The 14,727-nt window shown below is 42.1% G+C and overlaps 1 protein-coding gene across 6 annotated transcripts in view; it reads left to right on the top strand.

The window, feature by feature from the left end:
- Positions 1-14,727, top strand: part of tmem94 (transmembrane protein 94) — a 95,723-nt gene that overhangs the window by 21,939 nt on the left and 59,057 nt on the right. For all 6 annotated transcript variants that reach the window (XM_054736381.2, XM_054736384.2, XM_054736378.2 and 3 more), the window contains one exon: positions 10,188-10,304. In XM_054736381.2, coding sequence (XP_054592356.2) covers positions 10,188-10,304 — 117 coding nt within the window. The remainder of the gene's footprint in view (positions 1-10,187; positions 10,305-14,727) is intronic.

Genomic DNA, 14,727 nt, shown 5'->3' with positions numbered 1-14,727 from the left:
TGGATTGTTCCTGATGTAAGAGGTGAGTCTACTCTTTGTTTTGGTAGTGTTGGCGTTGACATCAACCTAGTGCGCAACCTTCTGTCACTCTTAAAAAACAGTAAAATGGCGGGAAAAGCTGGCAGCGAAGGCCTTTAGCGATCAGGAAATGAATCGAATCAAAAAGAAAAAAAGGAAAAGGGTAGAACGCCTTCTCCAGGTTATGAACGAGGTCAGTCCGTGCCATTCGTTCTGTCTATCTTCGATTAAAAACAAAAAATAAAAAATAAAACTTTTTTTTTTGCTATTTGTTTTATAAGCAGATTCAAAAATAACAAATCTTTTTTATTTTATTTTTTTTCGTATTTTCTGTTTTAGTCTGGGATAAAACATAAGAAATGGAAAAACTTTGATTTGTCAGGTTGTGTCAACAGGTGTCGTACCGATGTGAATATCCCCGACAGAATGTGACCCTGAGTCCGGAGCGTGTACCGAGACGCAGATTCACTCCACTGCGCCGGGAGTCCAGCTAACTAGACGTAGATGGGTGTCTTTTACTTTATTGTTCAGACTCTGGTGACAACAGAAAGCACTATGTTTTATCCAGGTGCTATCGGGTCACCTTAGCTGTGAACACATCTGGTCCTCAGCTGTCTGCCTGACAAATACAAATATCCAGCTTTTTTTCATTTGAGAGCAAGATTTCATATCTTTGCTCTCAACGTGTAACGCTTTATTTTATTTATTTATTTATTTATTTAGGAAGTGGGTCAATACATATTAATGAACATTTCAATAAATGTAAATATGCCAGATTATAGCCTTGGGCTAATTTCCATCTGCAGACCCTCCGGCAGGTTGATGTTAGACACAAAGTAGTGTAAACATACAGAGATAGTATTTACAAGTCATGTGACAGAGACAAAAACTGTCATCCCATTATACAAACACAAACAAATGTCAAAGAAAGTGGACACAGAGAACAACATAGACAGCAATAACGGAAACACATCAATTGTATTGCACAAACCCCGATAGTGCATATGCCCTGACTGTCGTGAGATTACATTCACCCATTAAACTAGCAGTTGTTTCCCTTTTAATACTGTACCAACTCTTTTCCCGGACAAATATGAAATATAAATATTAGACATGATCACATGTTTGTGTGTCCCTCAGCCGCTGTTTTAAGCGACTCTTAAAGATGTTTAGACTGGTACTTTCCCTTACAGATAGTGGAAGACTATTCCAGAATGTCACTCCCTGGTATGACAGAGCAGTCTGTGAAAAGGTAGTCCGCCTGAATGTCAGTTCACAGTCACCTCTAGCAGTGGCTCGAGTCAGTCGAGACCCGACAACACTGCTAGACTTTTGTTTAATAAAATCACTCATTGGTGGTGGCGCCAGGCCATGTATAACTTTATATATTAAACAGGCCGATTTAAATAATTTAAAATTAGTAAAATTTAAAAACTTGTATTTATCTAAAATTTGACAGTGGTGATATGAGAGAGGTTTTTTATCTAATATTTTCAATGCTCTTTTGTAGCATACTTCAATTGGCCCAATAGCAGCCGAGCTCGTATAGGACCAACTGGTAATACAATATTCAATATGAGCCAGTATCATAGAATGCAGGAATGTAATCGCTGCCGTGTGTGTTAATGACGATCGGATATATCTAAAGTTCCGTATATTAACATTAACAGTTTTCACTACTTTACTAATATGTTTTTTAAAAGTTAATTTAGAGTCTAATCGCACTCCCAAATACTTAAACTCCTCAACATTAATTAATTCATGTGCACCCAAGCAAACTTTTCCTGCAGCTACGGTTGTCTTAGGTTTACTGAAAAACATTGATACGGTCTTGTTAAAATTAAGGCACAGGCATGAGTCATTCAGCCATTTTTGTAAATCACGTAATGCCAGTGAAAGCTGATGGGCTGCATCATCCGGAGTTTCGGCTTGCGTAAAAATTACTGTATCATCAGCATACATAATTGTGTCCACATTTGTACATACATTAGGCAAGTCATTTACATAAAGTGAAAATAACAGGGGACCCAAAATTGAACCCTGGGGAACACCTTGCATGCAGTTAAGATAGGGTGACTTGCTATTCTTTATTTGCACACATTGTTTTCTATCTGATAAATAAGACTGTATCCATTTAACAGTATGATTACTAAAGTTAAATGTCGACAGTCTAGACCAGAGTGTATGATGATTGACAGTGTCAAATGCACGTTTGAAATCGAGAAAAACTGCCGCAACACAACGACTCTTGTCTAAATAAGATTTCACTCTCTCAACAAAAACACAGACAGCCGTTTCAGTTGAATGAAGAGTGCGAAATCCAAATTGCATAGGATGCAAACCCGGATCGGAATCATTAAGATGTTCAATGATAGATTTAGCAACCCACTTTTCTGCTACCTTTGAAAAGATGGGCAGTATACTAATAGGTCGATAATTAATAGGGTCTATTTTATCACCCGATTTATAAATTGGTGTTACTTTCGCCACCTTCCAACTCAAAGGAACGACTGCCTGCGAGATTGATAAATTAATAAGATGGGTCACAGGCACCAAAAGACTAGATTTATAATGCTTTAAGAAATTTGTGTCAAATCCAAAGTCATCCTTTGCTTTAGAACTTCTTAATTTAGATATTATATTTTCTGCTTCACTTTCCGTAATTTTCTGAATATTGAACTTTGAGTCTGGTAAAGAATCTTCCTCTTCGGTGCCGATATTCCCAATATTTTGTCGATGGTCATCAGAATTAGAAAACAACTGTGCAATTTCATTAATGGTACTTTGGAAGAAATCATTTAATTTAGTAGCTAGGCTAAGTGGTTCTGACACTAGTTCACTGGCAAATTTAAGTTCAAGGTCCTTCTCTGCATTATGCTTACTGTTACCAAGAAGTTTGTTAATATTTTCCCAGATTAGCTTACAGTTTCCTTTGGCATTATTAATTACAGTCATGAAAAAATTAGCTTTTGCCATTCTCAAGGTTTGTGTGACTTTATTCCTTGCAGATATAAAATGTAATCGATCAGTATGTAATCCAGATTGTAACGATTTTTTGAGTAACCGATCTCTAAGTCTCATAAGCTGTTTACACTCAGTATTAATCCAAGGCAATGAATAAACTCGTTTCTTTAAAAGGCACTCTTTCTGAAACTGTGACAAGACCCCTTTAATAGCAGAGTATACTAGATCACAACATTTATTAGTGTCATCATATGTTAGTATGCTATTCCAGTCCAAATTATTTAGAGCAGCTGTTAAATGTGGCTCTTGATTTTTGGGAATGAATGCTTGTTTTATATTCGTCCTTTTACTGAAACATCTCAGTCGTTTTTTAGTTAGCTTTCTAGAGAAGAATATGGCATTGTGGTCCGACAAGCCAGTCAAAAAGTTATATGTTTTTATCATTCTATCCGGTTTATTAGAGAACACCAGGTCTATTAGAGTTCTAGAGCGATTTGTTATTCTAGTGGAATCATTGATCATTTGTTGTAAACCAAAATTATCTGTGATTTCTTTTAATTTCTTTCTGTCGCTTATGTCATCCCAATTTACATTTAAGTCTCCCATTAGGATAAGTTCATTACTGATGTCACAAGAATTTAGAAGTGCCTTGAATTGGTCATAAAAATCCACTTTCGCTGAAGGTGGGCGATAAAGACATAAAACAGTAAATGACATTTCTGCTGAGAGTGACACTTTAACTCCAACACATTCAATAGAGATTTCATTAGGCCAGATTATTTGTGTACATTTTAGAGAGTCCTTCATATACAACAACACCCCACCCCCCTTTCCTTGATGCCTATCTTTTCTAAAGACATGATAACCTTGTATAGTTATCAGTGCTTGTGGAGAAGAGGGTGTGAGCCAAGTTTCCGAAAGTCCCATAAAATCAACATTTGAATTAACGAGAAGATGTTCCAGTTGTTCCCTCTTAGGGGCCATGCTGCGTATGTTCAGATGGCCACCTAGCAGCCCTTTGACCTTATACTGTGGATCCCAAATAGTCCTAGCTTGATTAAGAGTCCGAAATAACTTAAACAATCGATGCTTTTTAAACACAGGGTTCCTCTGTATAACCATAGGTAAGATAGGTTGTGTTGACTTACTAAGTTTAGTTGTAATCGGGCTCCGCAGAGTTGGTATTAGACTAGGAGGCTGCTGTAGACCTGGAAGCAGGGATGGTGTTAGTCCAGGAGACTGCTGTAACCCAGGTACCAGTGGTGGTGTTAGTCCAGAAGGCTGTTGTAGCCCAATTGGCAATGGTGGTATCGGTCCAAGAGGCGGCTGTAGCCCAGGTGGCAGCGATGGTGTTGGTCCAGTAGACTGCTGTAGCCCCGGTAGCAGTGATGGTAGCCCAGGGAGCTGCTGTAGCCCTATTGGTAACGATGATGTTAATCCGGGAGGCTGCTGTGGCCCAGGTGGCTGCGACGATGTTAGTCCTGGAAGCTGCTGTAGCCCAAGCGGCATTAACGATGTAAAACCCGGATGCTGTTGCAGCCCAGTTAACAATGATAGTATTGGAGCCTGAAGCTGCCGTAACCCAGGTTGTAGTAATGGTGTTAGCCATGGTAGCAGTGTTGGTGCTAGCCCAGGGAGCTGCTGTAGCCCAGGTAGCAGGAATGGTGCTAGCTCATGAAGCTGCTGTAGCCCAGGTAGCAGTGATGGTATTAGCCCAGGGAGCTGCTGCAACCCAGTTAGCAGTGACTGCGTCAGCCCAGGACTCTGCTGCAATCCAGGTAGTAGCGATGGTGTTATCCCAGGAAGCTGCTGCAGCCCAGATAGCAGTGGTGGTGTTAGCCCAGGGAGCTGTTGTAACCCAGGTAGCAGTGATGGTGTTAGCCCAGGGAGCTGCTGTAGCTCAGATAGCAGTGATTGGGTTAACCCAGGCAGCTGCTGTAACTGTAGCACAGGACTTGAGACAGGTCCGGGGTTACGCTCAACATCGCCAGCCAGAAGTATTATCAACAGGAGATTCACAACCCCCATGTATGATCTGGATACCGTTTTAGCACATTGACCTGGGGGCGGCCTAGCATGTCCACAATCCAGGATTCCTGAATACAAAAGATGTTGGCTCCTCTTGGCTGGGTAGAGAGTTAAATTAACCATTTTCCGTGGATACATTAAGCTGAAAAAAAGGTAACAAGACAAGAAGAGACCAAGAAAACATGGCAAAATATATAAGATATTTCTTTTTTTCGGCAAACACACAGGACCTGCCTGACTCTGTGGCTTCACCCTGTCGGCCATGTTTTTTATGAGCAAGTGAGTTTCTTTGCTTGCACTCAAAATGTCTGCTCTCTTTCAGATATACTCTGTTCTCCTTCGAATCTTTGTTTCTGCACTCAGAGTTAACCTTCTTACACTGGAATTGTCTTCTCACGTGAAAACTTTTTCTCCGCTCGGATCAAAACTGCACCCACATGGCTGTTCCCTGCTTTCACAGATTTTCAGCTCTCTCTCCTAACGTGGGAGTGCAATCTCCTAGCAACTGCTCAGCCAATAGTGGCGCTTACACATTAGCGTCGGCACGGTTGGGGTTTGGTGGGGCTGGATGGTGTGAGTCCATTCTCAAACGGGCGGTGTAGTGTTCACATATAAATCTGAGGGACTTCTGAATACCAAGATGGTTCACCATCATGGTTTACGGGAAGGATCCAGAAAGCTGTCTGTTTGGAAACCATCAAACATGAATGAGCTAGAGATGTTTTAAAAACAATAATAGTCTAAAATACATTCAACCAGAATCCAGACCCTCATTGGAAGCCATAGGAAATGTTTAGAGGCAGTTTATACTAAATATTGAGTTAATTTATTTTTGTGGTGCCCAAATGTATGCACCTGCCTAATTTTGTTTCAGCAATTATTGCACACTTTCTGTAAATCCTATAATGTTTGTTTCACTTCTCAAATATCACTCCGTGTGTTTTCTATATGATATAATAACAACAACAACAACAATAATATTAATAATACAAATAACAGTAACAATAATATTAATATTAACAGTAATAATAATTATTATTATATAATAAAAATAAGTTTATTGGCTTTAAACAAAGTGCAGCATAGCATAAAAGAAAACCCCCAATATAAAAACAGCAGCATCTAGCAGCATCGGAGAGGGGAGAGCAGGCAGTAGAGGGCGACAACGTCCTCTGCTGCCCACAGATAAACGGAGAAGGAAGTGACGCGCCGCCATCAGCGTCAGCCTGAAGAAGCCGGCAGCCGTCGGCGAAACTGTAGCTACAAACAGGTAAACAAAACTGTTTCTGTGTTTAAAAAAGAACGAAAGCATGGGAGCAGCATCTACTAAAAGCAAATGGAGTACACATAAGCAATAAAATCAAGTTAAAATAAGAACAAGCTGAAACAGGAAATTAAGCAAAATGCCTAAAAATAACTGAGTGATCAAGCAGTTAAAGCTTTAGTAACAAAGTACATTTTCAGTTTTGCTTTACCTGAGCAAGCTTGTCTGACATCCTGTAGCAGAGCATTACAGAGCGACGGAGCACGAAAAACCAGTACACGCCCACCCACAGTTATCCGCTTTATTTCCAGGATGCGTACGAGCCCCATGCCATGTGATCGCAGTGCCTAGATGGAACATGTGGGTCTAGGAGATCAGTGGTGTTGGGTGGAGCCAGGTTGTGGACAGCCTTGTAGGTCAACAACAAGACCTAAAATGTCCTCTGGCAGGAATTACATTTACTCACGTTACTGTAATTGAGTAGCTTTTTTGTTTATTTATGCTTTTTAAGTCATTTTTAAAATCTCTACTTTTACTTTTACTTGAGTAAGTTTTTAAAAAAGAATTGTAATTTGCTACATTTTAAATGATATCCGTTACTGAGTAAAATAAATTGTAGGCTTAATAAATTAAAAATATTACGTGAAGCAGCGTCGGAACAGAAAGAGACACCTGCATGAGCACCGCTGTTTACCGCCTCTCCCTCCTCTCCTATGGGTTGGAACCCACACCTTTGCGCACCGGTGTTACGTCATCAGAATTCTGCTCGGTTCGGGAGCCAGATGTTTGAATTGTGTTTCTCTACCGCTCCGCACGGAAGCTGCAAAATAACGTTGAGCGCTCATAACAAGCGGATTCTCAGCACTTTGCTCATAAAACAGAAGACCTGCAGGCCTCTGTGAGTTAATCCTGATACTGTTCAGGTGTAAACATTGTGCTCCATCCCTGTGTCTGAACTCAGAAGATGCTTCTTGATGCCACAGATATGTGATGATTTAGCTTGTTTCTTTATTTTACTCCAGAATAAGAGATTAAATTATTACTAAAGCAGTTCAGTGTAGTTAAATTAGTCATGGTGTGTGTGTGTGTGTGTGTGTGTGTGTGTGTGTGTGTGTGTGTGTATTACACATATAGGACTGCATGAGACAGCGGGGTTTCATCAAATCCATGCATCCTATATCTTGGCTGAAGTAATGGCTCAGGAAAATAACATATTTCATAAATAATGACGTCTCTGCAGTGTTTATGATAATGTTTTATCTTATATTGGACCTATCTTTGGTCTGGGAGGTGTAACTTATCATGATACAAGCCTTTTAAAACATGTTAAAGTGCTACAAGAGGAGATGAATGCATGAATTTAAAGTTCATGTTTGGAGACCAACCTTCACAGTGTGGAGGCTCACGCTGGTGAGGAGACACCGTTAGTTCTAGTAACACCTGGGCTCCCAAGGCCTGTTCTGACAGGATGGACGTTACGGGACCCTTAAGGGTTCCAGTTGGATGATTGGAGGATTATTTAGGAGGATTGGGATGAACAACCTGGTTTCAGTGGTGAAGGGTTCGGTTCGGTGATGATTTAGCTTGTTTCTTTATTTTATCCTTTATCCTCTCCTCCCGACAGTGAAGAACTGTGTTTCGCATACGTCACTCCAGCACGTAAAACAAGCTAGCTGCAGATGCTAGTGTTGTGAATCACTGTTATTTGTTTACTTTCATGCTCCTAATTATTACGTAAAATTGCGTTTACAGCTGCAGCAAAAGGTCTGAGCCATGTGCCTGTGTCCTACACGCATTTTTAAATAACAGGTCTGATCTAAAATAATAACCTACGTCTATAAATCCATCTAGGTCCATCTGAGATGTTTGACTTTCTTTAAGCTTGTTATGTGACAGGTTAGAGCACAGTCTCATGTTAGAGTTTTGTCATGAGGACATTGAGATACCTCACATGCTGATGGCATCTAAAAATCAACATTTTTTTTCAAAAACAAAAGAATAATTTTAATCACAATTGAAATGTACAATCCTAGAAAAACCTCGTCCAATCAATGTGCACGTCCTGTTCTCACTGATTGGATAGCAATCCTTCCATCAAACTGTGTGTGTGTCCGTGTGTGTGTGTGCACACACGAGCGTGTTGTGAACTGGTGTTGTGGTTTTGCACTGATGTAACCATCTTTACGCTGACAAAATTGTAACTAAGTAACTTTTACTTTGAGTACATTTTATTTACGATACTTTTTACTTTTACTTGAGTAAAAAATTAGGCAAGTACTTTTACTTGTACTTGAGTAAAAAAATTATCAAAGTACTGGTACTCATACTTAAGTAGGAAATTTTAGTACTCTTTCCACCTCTGCTGAGCATTTTCTCCACTTATGTGGTTATGATATAAGGCTGTTGCTGTAATTGGGAAGTGAACTGTGCTGGGCCAAACTAGGAGAATATTAAGATTTTCTGAGGGAAAGAGAAAAACAATTTTCTACCTTTCAGAAGAGGAACTGGCAAAAAACTACATGGAAAATATGTGAAAACGTTTGTTTTTAACTCCTAATTGAACAAGTTTACCTAGATCTTCAAAAGCAGCTCAGATGATGAAACTGCATCTATGATTCTGATAACAAGCTAACAAACTGAACTAGCTCCTCTAAGATAAGCGGCTAGCAGAGCTTCTGACTGACAGTTTATGTGCAGCAGCAAATCAACTATCCTGAATAACAAGGTTATAAAAGCTCATAAATGAAAAATAACTTTGATGTGTGGGGGAACTTTTCCAGGCCCTCTTTAGCAGGGTGGGACTGGGAGGAGAGTGCTGTAGCCTTTTAGCTGGAAGCTAACTGGAGCCTGGGGCTAACACCATCACCCGGTGGAACACTAGCGACATGGAGGGAGGTGGGTTGGTTCACCGGCACGTGTCGGAGTCAGCCCGGTTATTATCAGCTGCTTAACGACACCGAGCGGACTCGCGTTCTCGTTTGAAAGCAGCGCTGATTCCAGAAACATCAGCACAAAGTGCGTTCGTTGCTCTGAGCCAGCATGACGAACAAGGGAACGGCGCCGCTAACTCAATTCGGGTGATGCTTTCCAAAAGGGTCTACGTAGGGGGCGGGCGAATTACGTGAACGGACCCATCTGATTGGCCGCATATCAGAAGGGCTACATTTGATTGGTCAAATAATACTTCCACGTAAAAAACAGAGCTGGTTTACAAAAAGGTGATGTATGACACGGATGGAAATGTTTGAACCAAACATTTATCGCTGTTTTTGACGTGCTTTGCGATGGGCCTATCGCACGTCCTGTTATCGAGATGACGATAATTTTTTGATATATTGTGCAGCTCTAATGTAGAGGAACTTGTTAAAAGAAAACAAAGAAATAGTTGTTTACCTTTTGATTGTTTATTTTTTCATCTTTTTTGTACTTTCATTGTTTTTTGTTTATGTGAAGCTCTCATTATTTTTATCTTGAGAAGCGCTAAATTTAAGATCGTTTTCTTTCCTTCTTTCTTTCTTAGTTTCTTTTTCTTTGTTTCTTTCTTTCTTAGTTTCTTTATCTTAGTTTCTTTTCTTTGTTTCTTTCTTTCTTTCTTTTGCTTCTTTGTTTGTTTCTTTGTTTCTTATAATTTGAAAATCTAAAACTCAGGATGAATTTAAAAGGTAATTTTGCCATACGTGGTTAAATCTGAACTTTTTCACCCATTTCTGGTGATGGTTCCCAATTTCTGATCACGTTATCTGATCAGAGCGTCCTTGCCCAAAGGTTCTCATAACCTAAAGCCTCCACCTGACATTTCACCAATCCCTACATGTATCATAATAAACTATCAAATGTAATTGCTAAATAATTAATGACCTTTGGCTTTATTTAAACCAAGTGCATCTACTGAAAGTTTTCTATGTTTTTGCAGGAGAATGGGGTGACACTGGGCCTCTCAACAAACCAAGCTCTGATGAAGCTCAGAGACCAGCTCAGCAGCCTACTGCAGCAGCATCAGAGAGAGACGCGGAGGCGAGCCTCTACACTAGTAGGTTATTATTACTATAATGCATAAAGCTAGAGGGAAACTGGTTTTCTACTCTTAATTCTTTCTTGTTTGACCTGATGATAATGGTACACTGCCTGGCCCAAAACAAAAGTCCGCACCTGGATTTAACTAAACAAATATGTATGAGCCTGCTATTGGATAATTACTGCATGGGCAATTACCTTTCAGCTGGCAACAAGCTATTTAACCCCTACTGGTGCAATAAGTTGCTTCTCATTTTTTGAACAACCTCGTGGAAAGACACATCTGATGGTTTGTGGAAAAGCTGTTAGTCTGTTTGAGAAGGGTCAGATCATTGGCATGCACAAAGCAGCAACAATATCCAAGGAGATTGCAGAAATGACTACAACTGGGTTAAGAACTGTCCATCCATCCATTATCGTCCGCTTATCTGGCGTCAAGTTGCAAGGGGAGTAGCCTAAGCTGAGAGGCCCAGCCTTCCCTCCACAACCACTTGATCCAGCTCTTCCAGGAGAATCCCAAGGCGTTCCCTGGCCAGGTGAGAGACGTAGTCTCTCCAACATGTCTTGGGTCTTCCTTTGGGTCTCCTTCCAGTTGGACGTGCCCGGAAAACCTCACCAGGGAGGCGTCCAGGAGGCATCCTGACCAAATGCCTGAGCCACCTCAACTGGCTCCTCTCCATGTGGAGGAGCTGCAGATCTATTTCAAGCCCCTCCCGGATGCCTGAGCTTCTCACCCCCACCGTTTCCCTAAGGGAGAGCCCAACCACCCTACGAAGAAATCTAATTGGCCGCTTCTATCCATGATCTCATTCTTTCGGTCACTACCCAAAGCTCGTGACCATAGGTGAGCATTGGAACATACACTGAACAAAAATATAAACGCAACATTTTTGTTTTTGCTCCCATTTTTCATGAGCTGAACTCAAACATCTGAAAATGTGTCTACATACACAAAAGACCCATGATTCTCAGATAATGTTCTGAAATCTGACTACATGTGTGTTAGTGAGCACTTATCCTTTACCAAGATAATCCATCCCACCTCACAGGTGTGGCATATCAAGGGGCTGATTAGACAGCATGAATAATGTACAGTTGTGCCTTACGTCCGGAACGCACCAGACGCGGAAGCGCGACGATGCGGCGCGATGCGCCGTGGAACAACAGGCGCTTCTAATCGGCGCTCTTATTAACTTACGCTCTTGGTCACATCAGCTGCCAAGCGCCGCGAAGGCTGTGAAGCACCGTGCAGCGATAGTTTCAGTATGAGATCAAATTTTTTAATGAGCCAAAGCAGAAGAGGCAGGCCGGTAAATTTAACAAAATAAAAGAAAATGTTCAAAGTAAAACAGCGATTGATAAATGTGATCATTTTTGTGCATCTAAACAGACTAGAGAGATGAAAATGAACAAACACACACACTCCTGCGGAGAAACAGTGTTTCCATGATTTTAAATGCTGTTTTTACATCAAAAGATGGATTTAATAAATGTGAATACGAACAAATACACAGCAGCAGGATCATCGCAGTTTCTGATATCAACAAGCATGGCAAACTGGTTAAACACACACATGCATGCACACACACACACAATCCTGCGGAGAAACAAGAGAGACAAGAACATTCGCGGCAGAGACAGATGCCCACATTTAACATCAGCTGTAGTAGAAAATCTATGTAAGGGAAAAAAACGTGAAAATAACAAAAATGTGCAGCTCTGTCAGCTGGGCCCAGCTCCAGTACCCGTATCCCCACTCCCTCTCCCCTGTGCTCACTGCTGCCTCCGTAACACAGGGGAAAACCCCGGATGTCTAAAATAACTCAACTCAACTTTATTTATAAATCGCGCCTTACAGGCAAAAACATGCCACCAAGGCGCTACACAGATCAAGTAAAAACATAAAACATTAAATCCAGAAAATAAAAACATTGTTTCACAAGATACAGATAAAAATACAGTGAGTGCACAAATCGCTATAAGTAAAACAATAAAAACTAGTTGGAAAGGTTCAAATTCAGATCATAAAAGTAGGTTTTTAGCCTTGCCTTAAAAACCGCAACAGAAGTGGAGGCCCTTATGCTGAGAGGAAGCTCGCTCCAAAGCTTAGGACCTGCCACATTAAAGGCCCTATCACCACGTGTCTTTAGACGCGATCTTGGGACCGACAGGAGCATGAGGTTCGCCGAGAGGAGTGACCGTGCAGGGGTGTGCGGTTGAAGCAGTGACACCAAGTAAGGAGGGGCCAGACCATTTAACGTTTTAAAAACCAGCAAAAGTATTAAAAACGAATCCTTACATCAATGGGCAGCCAATGAAGCACAGCCAGGACAGGAGTAATGGGTCATACCATCAACATATAAATATTGGACAATGGGTTTCCATAGACTCCAATAACACATTCTTGAAGATAAATGGGAGGTGGCCACCACCGCCATTTTGACCGTGTCACAGGTTCCGTCAAGCCCAGACAATTCCACAAAAGGGAAGAGAGGTGGAGCTGAGGGTGGGGCTGTAAGGCTGGGATCAACTGACGACATCCGGTCAAACTAGCTACAAGCTAACCTGAAGCTAACCCAAAGCTTACGCGGCGGTGGGAGCTAAGTTAACGGAGGTAGCAACCTAGCTACAACCGGAGTTAACTGTGCACAACACCAGAGCTTCTGAGTCAGAGATACGCCGGGCTGACCGCTGGGTAAAACCGGGTGGAACACAGAGGTCTCCGAGAGCTCCACAAGCCGGCAGCCCGCGCAGCAGTCAGGAGCCGCGATCAGACAGAGATGCGCCGAGCTGCGGGGAGGGGAGCTCCACAAGCTGTCAGCCCACGCAGCAGACAGAAGCCGCGATCAGACAGAGATGCGCCGAGCTGCGGGGAGGGGAGAACCAGGTGGAAAACAGAGGTCTCCCGAGAGCTCCACAAGCCGATAGTGGGAACCCAGCTCCACCAACTTGTTATATTTCAACCCATTTTCTAAAGTGCAGCATTATGTTAAATGCACTGGGTTTTACCCTATTACATTTTAATTTCATGGTTAAACAGTACATGTTAAAATCTAAGCTCAGCTCGGCAGTGACCTAAAATACATAAATATAATTTTACTTACCGAAAAAAAATGAAGTGGAGACTCCTTGGACGCTCTATTAGTGCAATTAATGCCACAGCAAGTCATTTTGTCCAACAATTGCACAAATAATATCCAAACAAGAATACACACACACAGAGACTCAAAATCCCGGAGCAGTTTCCAGGCCAGACCGAGGCTCTACTGAGGCCTTTCCACGGAGCTAGCTCTGTGGTCACGTGGGTCTGATGCTCATTAATTATACAGAATTTTAGGCTTTTAATACACTTAAACAGAAGAGTGAGAAAAACATTCACCCCCCTCAGAGTTGTCATGAGTGTAAACTAGATCATTTAAACCAAAAACATGTTCTGGTACCAGGCTGTAAACATGTTTATTTCTGCTGTGAAATTGGTATTTTTAACATGGGAGTCAATGAGGATTTGCTCGCTTCTGACACCAGCCCCTAGTGGATGAGGGTGGAACTGCAATTTTTGTCACTTCCGCGTTGGCCTCAATTTTTCACCCGCATTGTGGGGGCTTGGGTCATACTTGCGCCTGCCCTCTAAAAATCTGGCAGCAGCATTCTGCACCATTTGCAACCTGGCTATTGTGCCCTTGCTCACAGCGAATAAAACAGAGTCACAGTAGTCCAATCACACCGTGATAAAAGCATGGACTACCGTCTCAAGATCATGTCGTGACTAGAAAGGTTTGATATTTGCCAGCCGACGAAGGTGGAAAAAGGAGGAGGAGATCACTCCATTGATGCGGGTGTCAAAATTAAGGGCACTATCCAGTTTAACACCAAGATTAGTCACTGATGCAGTCAGCTGACCATTAAATGATCCACAGTCAGTTAGGGAAGAGTCGCAATGTCTGCTTGGAGCAAACAATATAGCCTCTGTAAGAATAGAAATAGAGAGACCACTTGACGTGTTCAGAGGCAGGAGGGCACAGGGAGCTGGAGATGACGGGCTTAAGGAGGGAGATATGAAAAACGGGGTGTATTTTCATGTGGGGTGGCAGATCCAAGCGGACGGTGGACGGGTCGATGACAGCAGAGATGGCGTAGGGACCGATGAACGTGGGGTAAAGCTTCTTGCAGTGGTCCTTTAATCTGAGGTCCCTGGTATAGAGCCAGACGCACTGTCCAGGCGCATAGTCTGGGGCAGGATGGCGGTGCCGGTCGGCCAGACGCCGGTTGCGTTCGGCGGTCCTCTGGAGAGCCCGTTGTGTGGCTACCCAAACCCGTCGGACCCCCCTGAGCAACCGAGAGACGGAGAAAGCTGTGGAGGGAAACTTAGAGGGGAATAAACTGGGTTGAATACCTGTCGAGGCCTCGAAGGGGGATAGTCCGGTGGTGGAGGAGACATG

This window comes from Nothobranchius furzeri, chromosome 16, assembly GCF_043380555.1.
Source record: "Nothobranchius furzeri strain GRZ-AD chromosome 16, NfurGRZ-RIMD1, whole genome shotgun sequence".
NCBI lineage: Eukaryota > Metazoa > Chordata > Actinopteri > Cyprinodontiformes > Nothobranchiidae > Nothobranchius > Nothobranchius furzeri.
Note: the sequence above shows the minus strand (reverse complement) of the source record. Positions and strands in the feature narration are given on the sequence as shown.